The following is an 18921-nucleotide window of genomic DNA, read 5'->3' on the forward strand; positions in this document are numbered from 1 at the left end:
TGGTGACCCATCCAGGGCCTACACTGTGCTTGCTCTGAGGTGAGTCTCCTCTACACACTGGGTGAGTATCCCCAAAAGTGACGTTCTGTGCTAGTATTAAGAGAGAGACCTTGGAGGTCATCCAACATACTGAAAACCCAAACCCAGAGAGGAGAGGAACTTTCCCAGGGCCACACAAGGAGTCCATTGTTAGAAACCGGCTTCTCCCATTCCCATCACAGCCTGCCCTACCCCAGGGTAGGTGTATGACCTGTCATTGTGCAAAGCCTTAAATGCCCTTCTCAAATATGGTCTTCATGCTGCAAGCCACAGGGAGTCAGCAGAAACTGTTTAGCAGGTAAAATAAATTGTCAGACTGTGTTTGGGGGAGCTTATTCTTGCCTGAGTAGGAAGATTGGTTTGAGAAGTCCGGGGCAAGGAAGCCAGACTGCCGTACACACTTCAGGCCAAAGCTTGTCGACCATTCTCACACCCCACCACACACAAAAGTAACCAGGTCTATACTGCACAAAGGGGCAAACGCACGAGGCTGCTCACCATAGGACAGCAAATGGCCTGAGTACCTGGCCCCAGGTAGGTTACAGATGTGCCTAGGCCCCAGGTAGGTTACAGATGTGCTAAGGTTAAAGGTGTGCTAAGATGAGACTGAGAGAAAGCCTCATCTTGGCACATCTGTAACATATTTGCAGTATCCTGTGGCACTCCTGTTGGAAAGCTCTGGTTGGAGCACAACTCAAGAGAACCATGGAAACTCAGGATTCTCCTTGGACGTTCATTCCTTCCCTTTAAGTCTCGAGTATGTAGAGCTACCCTTTCTCCTCACCACCCTCCTCTCATCTCTTGGTTTTCCTCTCCCTCCAGTCCATGGTGCTGCTACTACACAGCCAGAGGCAGTATATCTTTGAGTTCGACAAGAATGACCGCCTCTCTTCTGTGACGATGCCCAACGTGGCACGGCAGACACTAGAGACCATCCGCTCAGTGGGCTACTACAGAAACATCTATCAGCCCCCTGAGGGCAATGCCTCAGTCATACAGGACTTTACTGAGGATGGGCACCTCCTCCACACCTTCTACCTGGGCACTGGCCGCAGGGTGATATACAAGTATGGCAAACTGTCGAAGCTGGCGGAGACACTGTACGACACCACCAAGGTCAGTTTCACCTATGACGAGACGGCAGGCATGCTGAAGACCATCAACCTACAGAACGAGGGCTTCACCTGCACCATCCGCTACCGTCAGATTGGGCCCCTGATCGACCGGCAGATCTTCCGCTTCACCGAGGAAGGCATGGTCAATGCCCGTTTTGACTACAACTATGACAACAGCTTCCGGGTGACCAGCATGCAGGCTGTGATCAACGAGACCCCACTGCCCATTGATCTCTATCGCTATGATGATGTGTCAGGCAAGACAGAGCAGTTTGGGAAGTTTGGTGTCATCTACTATGACATTAACCAGATAATCACCACAGCTGTCATGACCCACACCAAGCATTTTGATGCATATGGCAGGATGAAGGAAGTGCAGTATGAGATCTTCCGCTCGCTCATGTACTGGATGACCGTCCAGTATGATAACATGGGGCGAGTAGTGAAGAAGGAGCTGAAGGTGGGACCCTACGCCAATACCACACGCTACTCCTATGAGTACGATGCTGACGGCCAGCTGCAGACAGTCTCCATCAATGACAAGCCACTCTGGCGCTACAGCTATGACCTCAATGGAAACCTGCACTTACTGAGCCCTGGGAACAGTGCACGGCTCACACCGCTACGGTACGACCTCCGCGACCGCATCACTCGGCTGGGTGACGTGCAATACAAGATGGACGAGGATGGCTTCCTGAGGCAGCGTGGCGGTGATATCTTTGAGTACAACTCAGCTGGCCTGCTCATCAAGGCCTACAACCGGGCTGGCGGCTGGAGTGTCAGGTACCGCTACGACGGCCTGGGGCGGCGGGTGTCCAGCAAAAGCAGCCACAGCCACCACCTGCAGTTCTTCTATGCAGACCTGACCAACCCCACCAAGGTCACCCACCTCTACAACCACTCCAGCTCTGAGATCACCTCCCTCTACTACGACTTGCAAGGACACCTCTTTGCCATGGAGCTGAGCAGTGGTGACGAGTTTTACATCGCTTGTGACAACATCGGGACCCCTCTTGCTGTCTTTAGTGGAACGGGTTTGATGATCAAGCAAATCCTGTACACAGCCTATGGGGAGATCTACATGGATACCAACCCCAACTTTCAGATCATCATAGGCTACCATGGTGGCCTCTATGATCCACTCACCAAGCTTGTCCACATGGGCCGGCGAGATTATGATGTGCTGGCCGGACGCTGGACTAGCCCAGACCACGAGCTGTGGCAGCACCTTAGTAGCAGCAACATCATGCCTTTTAATCTCTATATGTTCAAAAACAACAACCCCATCAGCAACTCTCAGGACATCAAGTGCTTCATGACAGGTAAGGACCACGGCTCACTCAGGGCAGGACCCCACAAAGTGCTCTTACTACCTAACAAGACTTAGTCTTCTTTGAGAAAGGTGGTGTAAGGTGACAGGAAACACTGACTTTCTCTTAGAGCAGCGTTTTCCGAAGTCCATTTGAAGAAATACTAGTTCAGAAAATACTCTGGAAAAATAGTTCCAGCATCACATAAATTTGTTAGGGTCACCACCATTATTACATTTTCATAGCACATTTCGGTGTATGATAAGCTCTGGGAAGTGCGATAAAAGTGAACTATTTAATATATTTGCCCGCTATTTCTCAAACTTATTTGACTGTGAAAGCCCCTTTTTCACCATGAAATCCTAATATCTCATTGGATACATCCCATGGATTGCACTTTAGGAGTTTCTGACACACAAATCAAACTGCTTATCAGTCCTTGACTGGGTTAAGGTATGGCTTTAAAAAAAAAAAATTAGTTGTCAATCTGAGATAATGTAAGAACAGAGTGAAGAATGCACCATTTTGAAGCTATGACATGTTACAAAAATTATTTAACTGCCCTGAATTCCAGTTTCCTGATATGTAAATTGAAGTTAGAATATCTACCTATAAGTTAAATATGTGTATTATAAACCCTAGAGAAATCACTAAAAAGATAAAAACTAAAAAAAGAGTCCTAGCTAATAAGTCAACAGTGGAGATAAAATGGAAGACTAAGAAAATAATCCAAAGAGGGCAGGAAAAGAGGGGAAACAAGGATAAGGAACACATGGAACAAGAGAAACTAACACCTACCTTCTAGGGTGGTTGCAAGGGTGAAATGAAATACTTCATGAGGTTCCTAGCACAGTGCCTGGCTCATGTGGGTTCCGTTTCCTTTACCCTCTGACTTGAAAAGTGAGCTCTGCCTTCCACTAGCATGAAAGCAACTTGAATATAAAGTGTCCCAGGGTCCCACAAGCAGGGATGTCTCCAGCAACTACAGCCCTCCCAGCAAGCAGCCAGTCCCAGGTTAGCCACAGAAGCCCCCAACCCCACAGAGAGTGGGTGGGGGTTTGGGTAAAGCCCACGCTTTTTACATAAGAGAGTTTGTGGTAGGCAAAAATTGGGCACATCCCAACTTGCAAAGCCAGTAGTCTCTCCCCTCTTTTGTCTTGCAATTCAGTCCTCTTGCCCTCTTTTATGGCAGTTTCCTTCATCCTACCACTGCCTCTTCTGTGCAGCCACTGTTTCAGGCATTGGGGATAGAAAGATGATCCCTACATTCCAGGAATTTTCACTGTAAGGGGAGAGACAGGCAACTGCTGTCAAGAGGGGAGGGCCATGGCAAAGGTTTGCACAGATGCCCCTTGAAGCACAGAGGAGGAGCCACCTGCTCTGCCCAGGGCATTCTGGGAAGTCTTCACAAAGTAGCTGACATTTGAGGCCAGCTCCTGAGTGGGTGTTCACCAGATAATGGGGGAGAAAGACATTCCAGAGAGAGAAGGCAGCACATATAATACAAAAGTGTAGAGGGGCAACATGACAGCTCACGTGAATACCCCTTACAGACATGGCTTCCCGGCTCCCAAACTTGGTAGCCCCCACCTGGAACCTGTTTCTGCTGACAGCAGTAGAAGAATTCCTTTTTCAAGAAGAGTTCCACATTGTCACACGTTGAAAGCAGGCATCCCAAGCATAGGAAAGAGGGGAGAACAGCATCCTAAGCATAGGAAAGAAGGGAGAACAAGGTGGTGGACAGGTGTGATGAAAACAGACTTGGGGCCTATGGATAAACATGAATATCCTAACAATGTTTCACAGCCTTCATCATGCTCAACTTGGCTGCTAGTTCTAGAGAAACTTGACAGATTGAGATGACATTTCCATTACATCTGTCTGCATTAAGCACACCCCCTGCCTCACCCTCCAGTGAGTTTCCTGTGAGATGTCTTGGCAGGTTACTGTAGCTGAAAAAAATATGGTGAAATAGGAAACGTACTTTTCTATCAAAAAAAAAAAAATCATTGCATCTTGCCAAAATATTACTCCCTCCCCGCTTTTTCTTTGTATACCACCATATACATATGGTCTCCTTCCAGAATAGCACTAACATAACTAACTCTCTATGCTATCTGGCACTTGGCAGATATGCTCTCCTTTAAACTTTGCAACAACCGTGAGATCACCATCATTATCTCCATTCTGCAGATGAGACTCCAAATGTCATCTGAGGCTCTAGTGAAGGGTTTGTCCAGAGTCACACAGATGTAGACCATGGAGCTAGGACTCTAATCCAGGGCTCTCCGACTCCAGAACACCTTCCACTACGATCATGCTGGCCTCCAAATCCAGCTTTTAACAAAGCAACCAACCACCAAGGGGCACCTAACATTTTCAGTTTGGGTTCCATATTCTAGTCAGTTAAATCCAGCAAAGAGTATATTATTTATACTTACTCCTTGCCAAACCTGTACTAAGGCTCCAGAGAGGAGTGAGGTGTAATACCCACCTTCATAGATCACAGGGTCCAGGACAGCTTTTCTCGAATTTCTTTGCCTATGAACCCACCATAAGAAAAAGATTTTATGTTGCAATAAAACACTAAGACAAAAGGTTTGCAAAAGAATACTTAAGTGTGATGCACTCATTTTCTAATCTAGTCTGTTCCATTTCAGTAAAAATGCTGGTCATGATTCACAAAATTGATTTTACTACATAGTGGGTCATATCCTACATTTGAAAACCCATGGTGTGCAAAGAAGAGATTTCATATAAGCAGTTAAGTTTTTAGTAAATTTGGAACGATTTACAATCACGAATAAGAACCAAGATACTATTACTTCTCGCTAAACCTTTCCTCTTAGCATCCAGGTAGACTACATGCATCTTCATTCACATTCAGCAACAACAACAACAACAAAATTTTTTTTTTTTTCCAAAAATTTCTTCAAGTGTCCTGATATATATTCCAGCGAGATAGGCTTAGGTCACAGGACAATCCCTGAAGCACTTACTGTGGCTGGAGGGAAAGAATGCACTGATTGGCTTAGCCTAGGTCACATGCTAACCCCTTAGGTGGAGTCAACTTCCCTGTAATTACACTAATACTCCAGAAAGGAAAGAGAAGGCAGAATGGGCTGCTGGGAAGGCAACCAAAAGATGTCCACTACCAATATACCATGTACATCATTGCACTCTATCTTCACTTGATGCTTGTGAGGTGGGATCACTGACCCCATTTACAAAGGGGAAAAGTGAGGTTCTGAGGTTCAGAGAGCTAAAGTAACTGGCCCACTAAGAAGTGGCAAGGCTGGATTAGAGCTCTGCTCTGATTCCAAAACCCTCATTCTTGGATTCAAATATACTTTGTAAAGAACAAAACCACACATATGAAAGAGATTATTGGTTGGGTGTGGGGGCTCACACTTGTAATCCCAACACTTTGGGAGGCCGAGGTGGGCAGATCACTTGAGGTCAGGAGTTCAAGACCACCCTGGCCAACATGGTGAAATCCTGTGTCTACTAAAAATACAAAACTTAGCTGGGAGTGGTGGTGCACACCTGTAATCCCAACTACTCGGGAGGCTGAGGCAGGAGGATTGCTTCAACCTGGAATGCAGAGGTTGCAGTGAGTCAAGATTATGCCACTGCACTCCAGCCTGGGTGACAGTGAGACCCTGTCAAAAAAAAAAAAAGGAAAGAAAGAAAGAGAGAGAGAGAGAAAGGAAGGGAAGGAGGGAGGGAAGGAGGGAGGGAGGGAGGGAGGGGAGGGATTATTTTTGCCTACATTTCATCACTCCCCTGTGACAACACCAAACTCTCGGATGGATGAGTGAAGAGGAATTTTTTCACTTGAGGGAAATATCTGCTTCTGATATGGTAAGAAGGAAGAGTAAAATTCCCAGCTCTTCAGAGGAGCACTGAAGAAAAACTTATGAATAAATTCATTTTCAGCATTTTTCCTAAAGGCATAATAGGAAAGTTTTCCACTTTCCATCACTTGTAATTAAGGCCCAGGCCTCTTCTCAGCCCCCTAGTTTCCTGAGAATTTGCAGTATTCCTTATAGAAGCTTTCCTTTGCAACTACAAATTCAGATGCAAGTTCTTAGCCTCAGGCAAAATGGCTTTATAGGGCATTTTTCCCTCCTGTTCTGTTTGTTTTAATTTCCCAAAGAACCATCTGCCACGATTTATAGAATCAAAGACTCTTAAAAACTCAGTAAGAAGAGGGACTTTGAAGAAAAGTTAGTCTAAGCTCCTTCTGTTAGGAGAAAATGGAGGTCCTGGAATGTGGAAGCATGGGTTGGGGGAAAATAGAGAAAATCTTCTGTGAGTGGGCACTGAGCTGTATTCTTCAAAATACATTAACTCTGCCAGGCGCAGTGGCTCACATCTGTAATCCCAGTACTTTGGGAGGCCAAGACAGGCAGATTGCTTAGACTGGGAGCGCCAAACCAGCCTGGGCAACATAGCGAGACCCCATCTCTACAAAAAATTAGCTAGGCATGATGGCACGCCTGTGGTCCTGGCTACTCTGGAGGCTGAGGTGGGAGAATCTCTTTAACCCATGCCACTCAACTCCAGCCTGGGTGACAGAGCAAGATCCTATCTCAAAAAAAGTTAAAATATATTAAATCCAGTAATTTATGTATAAGCTTAGAATAGCTCCTACCACACGATAACTGCCACCAAACGGTAACACTTTGTACTCTTCTCCATAAAAGTATGGTTAAAACCATTTCTACTGTCACTATTCAGATAAGGAAACAAAATCTCGAAGAAGTTAAGTAAACTGTCCAAGTTCACACAGTTTGTAAGTTGGGCAGCCAGAATTTGGACCTGGGTTTGTCTTGCTTCAACTACCATGTTCTTTCCTTTCTTTGATTTTGCCTACTAAGGCTGAAACGAGTAGAACGAAGCTCCAAACTTCCCTTTCTACCACCACTCCATCTTGGCACCACCAAGTTGCACACTCGGGAGAGGGGGCCCCGGACGACCTGAAAACAAAACAAAACAAAGGCAAACATGAGGTTCTTGAATGGGATAGCAACATAGGACCCAGTGGTGACAGGGACACAGGTGACTCCCACCAATAGGATGAACTCAGTGGGTGGCAGGTGGCAATTTTGCCTAAACTTACCTATGTCTTAGTCTGTTTTATGCTGCCATAGAGGAATACCTGAGCATGGGTAATTTATAAGGAAAATAGACTCATGGGTGATTTATAAGGAACTAAGCTCACAGTTCTGAAGGTGGTATAAGCATGGCACCCGCATCTGCTCAGTGTCAGGAAGCTTTTATTCATAGTGGAAGGCAAGGGGAGCCAGTGTGACCATGGCAAGAGAGGTAGCAAGAGAGAAGGGAGGGGTGCCATGCCCTTTTAAACAACCAGCTCTTGCATGAACTAATAGAGCAAGAATTCACTCATTACCTCAGGGAGGGCACCACACCATTCATGAAGGATCTGCCCTCATGACCCAAATCCTCCCACTAGGCCACCTCCAACATTGGGGATCAAATTTCACCATAAGATTTGGAGGGGACAAATATTCAAACTCTATCATCCTAGAAACTAAACAGGACCTCTGTGATCAGGGTTCTGTCTCCACTGGAAAGAAGCCAAAATCAGGCTTCGCTCTGAGGCTCAACTCAAAATCCTGCCTCCCCAAGACTTTGGATTCTTAGTCTCTGATCGACATCTGCTTTGGCATCTTCAGCTATGCCTTTTCAAGGAAGGCTGAGCCATGCTGGGACACGGTCTGTCTGTCTGTCTGTCTCCCTCTGGCCCCAGTTCACCTCCCACCTGCCATCTGAGGCTCTTCTTGCTCCAGCCACAGTCGTCCTTTCTGGCTGAGCTGCTCTCTGGTTACCTGAACACTCCCTGCACCCACACCTTCCCTCTCTAGGCCTTGCCTTGTACAGTCATCTTTACCTGAAGTGCCCACTTCATCTCTGCCAGTGCCTGACAAAAATGGCACAGCTTTCAGTGTCTGGCTTAAATGCCACCTTCTGCATGTGGTCTTGTCAGCCTGTCTAAACGAAAGACTTCTGCCTTCCTCTAATCTTTCCTTGTATCAAAGTTATTCATTCCCATGTCTCATCTCTCCTTCAGAGTTGTGAGTATGTGAGATGAGGGTGTGAATGGCACAGTCCTGGGCACATAGAAGACACTCAGCAATAGTGGGCCAGGTGACTGGTCCTCTTCATTTCCTCATGTCTTGGCTTCCTGATTCCATTCTCCAGTGAGCCAGATGTTCATGGCAAAATCCTGTCTATCCCCACACCTAATAATTAGTGACCCCAAGGAATGTTATAAAATCAATTACTCCCATGCCTATGGGACTCGATCCCCAAGCCCAGTGTAAAGACTAGAAAATGAAGGGCGCCAGGTACGGTGGCTCACACCTGTGATCCCAGCACTTTGCGGGCCGAGGCAGGTGGATCACAAGGTCAGGAGTTCAAGACCAGCCTGGCCAAGATGGTGAAACCCCATCTCTACTAAAAATACAAAAATTAACTGGGCATGGGGGCGGGTGCCTGTAATCCCAGCTACTCAGGAGGCTGACACAGGGAATTGCTTGAACGCAGGAAGCAGAGGTTGCAGTGAGCCAAGATCATGCCACTGCACTCCAGCCTGGGTGACAGAGCAAGACTGTCTCAAGAAAAAAAAGAAAATGAAGGCACAGGGAGGTTGTGGCATCCTTGGGCTTTCAGAGTAAATAAAAGGTAGAAGCAGAGGGAAGACTCTCTGATTGCAGCCTAGGCCATCTCTGTAACCCGTGGGACTTTAACCTTGAAGCTCTAATCACTGCACAGGGGGTTGGAGAGCAGGGGAGTGTGTTTCGTAAGTGAATTGTCTCGTTGCAAGTCAGTCATTAAAATCTTTCCTTTTGGTGGGTCTGGATGTCCTTTGTAAGTGTCTCCTATGGATGTTGGAGTGAAAGGGAAGGATCTTCATCTGTCAACAGCTGCCCCTGGGTATGAAGCTAGAGGTCCTGGGAGTTGAAGTGAAAAGAGCAAAGGAAGTCCAGAAACCTGGCTTCTATTTCAGTGTCATCACTCTTGGGTGTACTTGGGATTGGGATCGCTGAGTCCCAGGAGTACATTTGGCTTTCATAGAGTGAAACCATTTTCCAAAGTGTACGTAGCAGTTGACTCTCCCACCAGCAGCAATCCACACCCTCACCACCCGCTGCAGCTCACCGCAGGCTGTGTGATGGGGATGGGTCGCATCTGAGGTCCACTCACTCCACGGAGATGTTTCTGCTTCCCTCCCATCCAGATGTTAACAGCTGGCTGCTCACCTTTGGATTCCAGCTACACAACGTGATCCCTGGTTACCCCAAGCCAGACATGGATGCCATGGAACCCTCCTATGAGCTCATCCACACACAGATGAAAACCCAGGAGTGGGACAACAGCAAGGTAATTCCTGCGCCAGGCTGCCACTCCTCAGGCCACTCAGACGTTGCAGGAGGGGGTCCCTTCAGCTTTTCAGAAAAGCGTGGGCCAGTGATAGACACCAATATGGTGCCTTCACAGCGCCTGCCAGAGACAGTTCAACAACTACTTAGTAACCCCACCACTAGTAAGCTGCTGGGGAAGCAGCCATGACCACACACAGACACTTACAAGCTGCAGTAAGGAGCTTTGTGTGTTACACTGAGTTTGGAGTTCTACAAAAATAATAAGCCTGTGTCACTATCCAGAACAAAAGCGCAGGGAGAGAAGGTGGGTTCCAAATAAAAATGTGACATTTTCTGAGTATTTCAATGCACCTGGCCTTATGTGAGTTATTCTGTGTAACTCACAAAGATCCCACAGCCGTATTGTTCTCATTTTACAGATTCGTGCCTGAGGCTTTCCCAGTGCCACACGGCAAGGAAGGGGTAGAGCTAGGATTCAAACCCAGATGTGCCTGTTCTGTATCCTCTTGCTGAGCACAGTGCCTGGCATATTGTAGGTGCTCAAAAAGACTCACTTGCTCTTGTCTCGCTTTTATAACCCAGTTTCAAAGACTCAGAATTGTATAGCTGGAAAGGTCTTTAAAAACAATCTCATCCCACCCGCTCACTTCAGGCATTCATTTGCTCATTTCTCCCCTCCCCAGAAACCCAATCCATTCATAAATTCTCTATGAGAACCTGACTCTGTGCCAAGCCCCATGCTGTGCCCAGTGAACGCAGGGATGAATCAGGCAGAGACTAAGCCTTCAAGGGATGCTTGCCCAGGGGATGACAGACTAAGGAGCAAAGCAGGTTGCCAGATGGCTTGCTGCTGGTGGTCAGAAACCTTCACATCCACATTTCTTACTCCAGATTGATTCCGTTAGGCCTCAGCATGGCTATCTCCAACCAGACTCCGGAGAATGGGATTCTGCACCTCTGTACGCTGGTGGCACTTCCCACACTGTATTTTAATGCCTCTCTCTTGTCTCTCACTGGATTATGAGCCCCAAGAGGCTAAGTGCTAGGTCTCATATAGTACCCAGCATACAGGATAGCAAACAGTGGATGCATGGAACGTTTTTGATAAATAAATAAATGGCTGAAAGAAGTAAACAGCCCAGACATTTCCCGATTTTACAGATGAGGGTTTGAAAGCAGCAGAATTTGATAGAGAACCCAAGTCTGCCTGGTCCCAGAGCCCATTGTCTTTCTGCTGCCCAGCCTCTCCAGTTCCCACCACCCCCAGGCCCTGCCCAGATATCCTGGCATTTGCTCTTCCCAGGGCTGAGCACTGCAGCACAGCTCCTCCTCCCTCACGAGGCTCCCTTCGCACTCCAGAGAGCCCCAGTCTCTGACTGCCTGTCTGCCAACCTCGCCTATCAATGAATTATTGATTTCCGCCCTTGGCAAGCATCGGAGATCTTTGTTGTTGAGCACTCCAGCTTTCGTGAAACTCTAGGAAATAATTGTTCACAGACAGGGTTCTATTAATTATAAAGAGGACTTAATTTCAGTGAGAAGCCGATGGGCCTATTGCTAAAGCCATTTCCCTAACTTGCTGATTAGGCCCTGGAGCCTTCCTGAGTGTGGCTTCTCCAAGCTCCCTGAGCTACAGAAGGGACAGGTAGATGATACGCCAAGCTAGCAGGGCCCAACCTGTCCCCCAAAGCAGCCAAGAGGAGGGGCACCCCAGGAGCCCCAAGGAAGCACAGTGGGGCAGAGGCCTTCCTTGGAAATCAGATGTAAATGCAGTGGAGAGCAGTGAAGCAGGGTGGAAGGGTTAATATCAGTCACTGCCTCTCACCATGTTATGCCTTCTTGCCAAGAATGAATTTCTTGCCAATCCTCCGTCTGACGGCACCCTACCACTCCCACCCATCCTTCAGGTCCCAACTCAAGCCTGAGCCTGTCCTCAAACCCCACCTCCTCCATCTTCAGGCCAAGATTCTTCTCAGCTTTGTTTGCTCCTTCCTTCTCCAGCAGCCCTTGAAACTGAACCTCTAGAATTGGACAGGCTTGCATGTTGACTTATTATTAGTTGTATGACTGTGAGCCAGTGACAACCTCTTTGAGCCTTGGTTTCCTTAGACATGAAAGTGGAATCATGACAGCACCTACCGTATAAAGTTATTATGAAGATCACTAAGATAATGAGTGGTAATTATTTGGCTCAAACATCAAGAAATGTTAGCTATAGCTATTACTAGTTCCTCTCTTAGGCCATCAGTGATCACATTTGATTGCAATTATTGTTGTCATATCTGTCCTTCCTCACTAAATGATGAGTTATTTAAGAGCAAGGATGATGTCTGATTCATTTTTGTGTCTCCAGTGCTCAGAAAAGGACCTGGCACAGATTACATGCCCCTTGAACAGTTTCTAAAAAGAAGGGTGGGTGAATGGATGGATGAAGGTCAGTGACTACCTGGATGTTCTGGTGGTCGGCGGTAGAGCTACATGCCGTAGGTTAATAAATATGTGTGGTTTTGACTTCATTATTTAAACTGATTTTCCAGGTTCTCAGGGGTTTTTCCCCTTTGTCTTATTCTCTCTCTCACTCTCCTCCCCCATCAGTCTATCCTCGGGGTACAGTGTGAAGTACAGAAGCAGCTCAAGGCCTTCGTTACCTTAGAACGCTTTGACCAGCTCTATGGCTCCACAATCACCAGCTGCCAGCAGGCCCCAAAGACCAAGAAGTTTGCATCCAGTGGCTCAATCTTTGGCAAGGGGGTCAAGTTTGCCTTGAAGGATGGCCGAGTGACCACAGACATCATCAGTGTGGCCAACGAGGATGGGCGAAGGGTTGCTGCCATCTTGAACAATGCCCACTACCTAGAGAACCTGCACTTCACCATTGATGGGGTGGACACCCATTACTTTGTGAAACCAGGGCCTTCAGAAGGTGACCTGGCCATCCTGGGCCTCAGTGGGGGGCGGCGAACCCTGGAGAATGGGATCAACGTCACTGTGTCCCAGATCAACACAGTGCTTAATGGCAGGACTAGACGCTACACAGACATCCAGCTCCAGTATGGGGCACTGTGCTTGAACACACGCTACGGGACAACATTGGACGAGGAGAAGGCGCGGGTCCTGGAGCTGGCCCGGCAGAGAGCCGTGCGCCAGGCCTGGGCCCGTGAGCAGCAGAGACTGCGGGAAGGGGAGGAAGGCCTGCGGGCCTGGACAGAGGGGGAGAAGCAGCAGGTGCTGAGCACAGGGCGGGTGCAAGGCTACGACGGCTTCTTCGTGATCTCTGTCGAGCAGTACCCAGAACTGTCGGACAGCGCCAACAACATCCACTTCATGAGACAGAGCGAGATGGGCCGGAGGTGACAGAGAGGGCCGAGGCCTGGACTTCTTGCCAAAGACAGCTACTCTTTTGTGGCCACATACCTGACTGTGTTGTACTTTAAAAAAAAAAAAAAATTGATTTTTTAACAAGTGCAGAAACAAAAAGATACTGGTTGCATTGTAACTCATGCAACATCCTTTTTTTTAGAAAAGAAAAACACAAATTTGGCCTTCGCACATTTTTTGCAAAGAACAGAAGGTATTTTTTTCTGTAGAGTGATCACAATGAAAACTTTATTGTCTTTTGTTCCCTTTTTCCTCTAGGATTTTTCCCTTGTCGTTTGGGGTATGTATCTCCTCTCTGAGATGCATCTCCTGGGGTGTCTCCTTGTCTGTCCCTAGATACCCAGTGTGATGTGGGACATGAATGTCTGTGCTAACTTGTCTCATGTGCAACCCTTTCTTCTTCGATTGGGGTCAGGCAGGAGTAAAGGGAGTGATGGGCCAGTACAATGCCCCTTCCAAGGGGGCCTGGGAGGAGGGTCTGTAGGACCAGAGGCTCCTTGGCAGGGCTTCTGCAGAAGAGTGGTGGATTTCTTCTCACCATGTTCTGTGCCTCCAGAGGATCACAGATGGCTTCATCTTGCTCCAGGGAATTTCATGGTGTTGTTCAGCACCTTTTTTAAGCTGCCCCAACTCCTGTCCAAGCTTTCTATTTTGATGCTAAATGAAGCCCCCTACCCCTTTTGCAAATCCCGTGTAGTTGTCGGTGCCACCTCCATGCTGGGATAGAGAAAGTGTCTCCCAGGTCCTTTCCCCCAGACCGGTGACATAACGTCCTGGACTCAGAGCCCCATCCTCCCGGGAGGGAAGGCACCCAGGATGCCTGTGACTGGTTGGTCCTCCATGCACGATGTTCCTGTTCATCTCCTCCTCTCTCCCAAAGCCAGATGTGAGAACCAGCACTGCACAGCAAGCCCTCAATGTAAGCACCATGTCCACGGAAGGGAAGGCCACCCACAGCAAAGGGATGGCAGTGGTGGTGAGGGCAGCAGCCTGCCTTCCAAGGCAAAGCCCTCTCTCTATGACTTTGAGTATCTTCCCTCCGTTGCTCAGCCGCCGCCACTGAGACGTCGGAATGTGGAGGGAGGTGCTTGGTGGCCTTTGATTCTGGAAAAATGCTTAAGAAAAAAAGCCAGCCAAAGAGAGGAAGGCATGAGCCAAGCATCCTTCTAACCAGCTCCGGAAGTCCCATCTGCCTCCATGTACAAGCTGATCGCAGAGCTGGACTGGGGCAGGATGGGCTTCCAGGAAATTCCTGAAGTTCTGAATCAGCTTCCCCCCTAGAGAAGCCCAGCCACTGTGTTTTTTAGTGGCAGGAAGAAAGGAGGGAAGAGCTGATGTGGTGTGGCCTGCCCGTGTCATGCAACCCCACCAGGAGCAGGGCAGTTCCCAAGGTGGGTACCCGTGGATCTGGGAGGCCAGGCTGGTGTCGTTCCTGTGAAGACCTGTGCCTGTGTCGTCAGGGAGAGGCCTGAGCCCTCGCAGCAGCAGGGACAGCCCATACCTGAAGAGCACACCCAAGCTGAGGCAGCAGCCAGCAGGCGGGGGAGCAGGGAGGGCAGGGGGAGTCACAGCCAGAGCTGGGAGCCCCTTGTTCAAGGATTCCATTCCTGGTTCATCCGCCTAATTACCATTGTCATTACCACTCACAGGAGGCTCTGGGAGACGGGAGGGGAAGCCAAATGCTTCCTTTTAAGCTGGGCTTCTTAGAAAATGGAACTTTTATGGGTTACATTTACATTAAGTGTGGAAAATGAATTCTGAGTCTGAGCTATTCCCCGTGGAAACCTTGTTGGACTGATAAGCTCATGGCACCTCTATAGCCTTACTCACGGAGTCTTCAGAATATTACACAAGTTAATGAAACTGAGAAGGTCTCTGACTGCATGAGGATCGGAGCAGCATGTAGTCTGGGTTCTGCCTGGCAGAGGGAGGCATCCAAAACTTCTCGAGGAGAGGAGATTTCGCCTTACATCATCCCACTGGGATTAGAGGATGTGTTTCGCTAAGTGCTCTTCCTGTTTCCAAAAAAAAAAGTCACACTGCCACAGCAATGCGCCTTGGCCTGCTTGTCCACTGGTTGCCCATTGCCCCTGGATCCAGAGCTCCACTAAGTCAGATACAGCGCTCCGCAGGCCTGCTGTGGGAGGCATGAGCTGGAGATGGGGGCTCCCATCTGGCAGGATCATTCTTGGATGAGATGGAAAACAGTTTGGCCTGAAGAACACAAGTTTTTTTTCTCCAGGAGGGACTTACGCCTCTCAAAATGTATTCTTCATACCAAGGGTCCTTGGGCAAAGTGCTCCTGCCCAGTCGATCAGTCCCATCCTGGCTGCCCGGTATCAGTGAAGACCTGCTGGGGATGTCTGCTCAGAGGTCAAGGGTGGCTTGTGGTCCACGGGAACCAGCTCCCTAGGCTTCCCCCATGCCCTGTCCCTCCTCCACAGCCCCCTCCCCAAAGGGATAGGGTAGACTTTTACGGATCAAAAACAGAGAATTATTGGGTATTTCATTTCTTTCTTTTTTTTTTTTTTTCATAGAGATGGGGTCTCACTGTGTTGCCCAGGCTGATCTCAAACTATTGGCCTCAGGCAATCCACCTTGGCCTCCCAAAGTGCTGGGGTTACAGGTGTGAGCCACTGTGCCTGGCCTGAGTGTTTGTTTCTTTAAAGGATCTTATATTTTTCCTGGGCTACATACCACCACAGCAGCCCAGCTTCTGTGGGGAGAGAAGTTGAAGGATCCCGAAGCTTTAGAAAAAGGATCTCAGCGGTGGCACAGGCAGTGTTATGCACCTCACCGTCACATTGGTGCTGTTGTATTGAAGGGGGTGCTTCTGGCCTTGGCCCTTTTGAGTTGGTTTCCATTTGGGCTGCAGGTGACTCAGTGCCTCCCTTCTCAAACTGTCCTCCTGCTGAGACCAGCAGTCCCAACCCCATGGCAAGGGTGAGTTTGAAGGCCTAACCCTATGCCTACGTAATAGGCTCCAAGCATCGACTCCCACACTGAGAACACCAGCCCTTTTGACACTCACCAACCAAATCTGTTCATTCGATAGAGTGACCAGGCCTCCCTCACCTGCCCAGGTGTATGATCCTACAGTTCCTGCCTTCTCTCCTACCCCGCACAGCTGCCAACTGGTCCCGCATCCTCAGCCCCTCTGCCACCACCTTAAATAGGACTTTGCTGATTCCCCAACTTTGTTTTTTGTAGGATGAGATTTCTTTTTTACCCCACCCCCCACACTCCAAACAGACATTGCTGGAGGGCAGAGCTAGGACAACTGGAGGAACGGGAAGGCATGCCAGTAAATTACTCCCTTGTCAGCCTCTGACCCTCATCTCTCAGAATTGTTGGCTGAGAATTAACCCAAGGACCACACCAGTGCCTGATTTCTACTTAGGGAGAGAGGATTGGAAACAATCCCAAAGAAACTGAGGGTGAGAATGGCCAGGAGGTGTGTGTCCAAAAACCCAGGAGGGGCACAGAAGATGATGGCAAGGCAGACTGGGCAGTGTTTTGTAGACACAGAACAAAGAATCAGAATTTGAAAAAAGAAGAAAAGTACATCTTCTCAGCTGCGACTTTAAAGTATCACCTTTATAGATGGCAGGGATTTCCATTTCCATTTCCATCTAAGATTTCAATGTGAAATCTTAGAATGCAGTTTTACCACTTGCAGTCTTGTATTTGTGGTGGCCACGTGGTGAGGGCGGTGATGCTGAGCTTTCTGCCCAGGAGGAATGAGCTTTCGAGCTCTCAGCAGGGTGTCAGGCTTGGGGATTTGAGCATTCACTGCTCAAAGTCCAGGCTATTCTCCAGTCCTTATGGCAGCCATTAAGCCCAAGAGCCGGTCCTGACCTGGGGACACATCTCCTGAGGGATCCCAGAAAGAACCCAGTCTCTCCTTTCCCTTGGGGTCCTCGTTAGAAGGAAAACCTCTCTATTTAAGGCACATCATTCCCAGCTAGGTTTATACACTTGTCTATGTTTTATTGGAGGAAAGGGAATTAAAAAAGAACTCTGCAGTTCAAGGCCCTTTAATTTAACCTTCCAAAAACAGCAAACTCATTTTAAAGACTCATTGCTGAGGTGATAGAGACAAACCTTATCCTCTCCAACCTTTACATTCGCAAGAACCATCCTTGTGTGCTTGACTGCCCCAGACAGTGGTGACTCTTAGGTTTCATTACGAATGTGGAAGATCAGAATGTGGGAAGGCCCGGGCGAGGGCCAATGTTGTGTTTCTTACCCCCTCTGGAATGCCAAAAGCAAGGTACTAGGTGACCTCCTGGTCCCCAAGAAAATGTGATTTATTCTGAGGGCGAACAGCCAAAGGAGGACTCAGCCTGGAGCAGGCTTGACCGTCCTGGCAGGAGCTGAGCCGCAGGTGTCTGGCAGTGCCCCAGCAGCCCTGGATTCATCCAACACCAGAATCCCACTTTTGTAAATCCACCTGTTGTTCTGAGGACCTCTGAACTAGCAGCTTCAGCAAAAGGAGTCTGTACCAAGCTGCCTCTGGATGACCAACACTGGAGACTCTGGCCTTACCATGTGGAAATCATTTTCCTGAAGTCTGGAACTAGTTTTGAGAAGTTTTTTTCTCAACACTTTTGTGTTTCTAACACTGTATCTTGACTGTGTAAATACCAACAAGGCTGTAAATAAATGCAGATGTAGATACCTTCTAGAAAAAAAAAAAAAAAGCATAAAAACAAAACCAGAAGTGATCCCGTGTAGCCTTCGTTGACAAATAAAGACTATTTTGTGTTTACAGGTGTCTGGTGGCCTTTGCTTGGAGAGAGAGGCTTCCTCTTGCCTGTCCCAGCCCCCAAGCCATCCTGGGTTTGTGCTTCCCTGCTGGCTGCTATCAGGATGACCTAGGAGAGAACTCAGCCCTAGGCCCCAGGGTCCCTCTTAAGCCCTCCAGGCCACAGCTCTGTCAAGAGGCATGTTCAGAGGGTCTCTATGATCCTGAAGCTTGACCTTGCAACTGCATGAGAGGAATAAATATCACAACTCCTCTGATATCACTAGTGCGGCATGGCTCCCCATCCCACTGCTGCCCTCATTCAGGGACGGGCTGAAGGGGCCATGGAACCCAACCCTCCCAGAGGAGAGAGCCTTGCCCCACCACTGTGCACACAGAGTCATCCACCATGCCACTGCCTTCCACAAAGGATGTGAGTGGTTGCACTTTAAATGACTGTATATTCATGATACAAATAATTGTAACTACATAATACACCTTAGGAAACAAGAAAGGAAGAAAATTCCTTTGGGCTTTTCCCCCCTCTATGTGTTCCTAATGTTGTTGTTTTTTATTTAAGGTGTTGTCATCACAGCATACAGGTCATTTTTCACCCTGCTTTTCCCACTTAACCTCACGTTTAACCTATCAGCCCTGGCGGTCAGGGACAACAGCTGGTCTGTTGAAAGAGTACATGTGCTAAGCCCAGCTCCCTGGTGTGAATGGCAAACCTTATGAAAATTCAAATAATTGTCCTTTGAGGGCAGGAATTAGAATAGAAGTCCTCATCTCTTGCTTATCAGCCTCAGGGCTGGTCACCACCAGGTCCTCAGAGAAGGAGCTACAAGCTTTGAGACCCTTCCTTCCACCCAGGTCCCCGTGGGTTCTCCAGGTCTTGCTGCCCAGACCATTGCACACAG

The 18921-nt window shown here is 48.3% G+C and overlaps 1 protein-coding gene across 12 annotated transcripts in view; it reads left to right on the forward strand.

The window, feature by feature from the left end:
- The window catches only part of TENM4 (teneurin transmembrane protein 4), a 788706-nt gene extending 770681 nt beyond the window's left edge, over positions 1 to 18025 (forward strand). For all 12 annotated transcript variants that reach the window (XM_017949239.3, XM_017949237.3, XM_017949235.3 and 9 more), the window contains 3 exons: positions 862 to 2476; positions 9732 to 9874; positions 12472 to 18025. In XM_017949239.3, coding sequence (XP_017804728.1) covers positions 862 to 2476; positions 9732 to 9874; positions 12472 to 13230 — 2517 coding nt within the window. In that variant the 3' untranslated portion in view covers positions 13231 to 18025. The remainder of the gene's footprint in view (positions 1 to 861; positions 2477 to 9731; positions 9875 to 12471) is intronic.
- Positions 18026 to 18921: the final 896 nt, after the last annotated feature.

Source organism: Papio anubis, chromosome 12, assembly GCF_008728515.1.
Source record: "Papio anubis isolate 15944 chromosome 12, Panubis1.0, whole genome shotgun sequence".
NCBI lineage: Eukaryota > Metazoa > Chordata > Mammalia > Primates > Cercopithecidae > Papio > Papio anubis.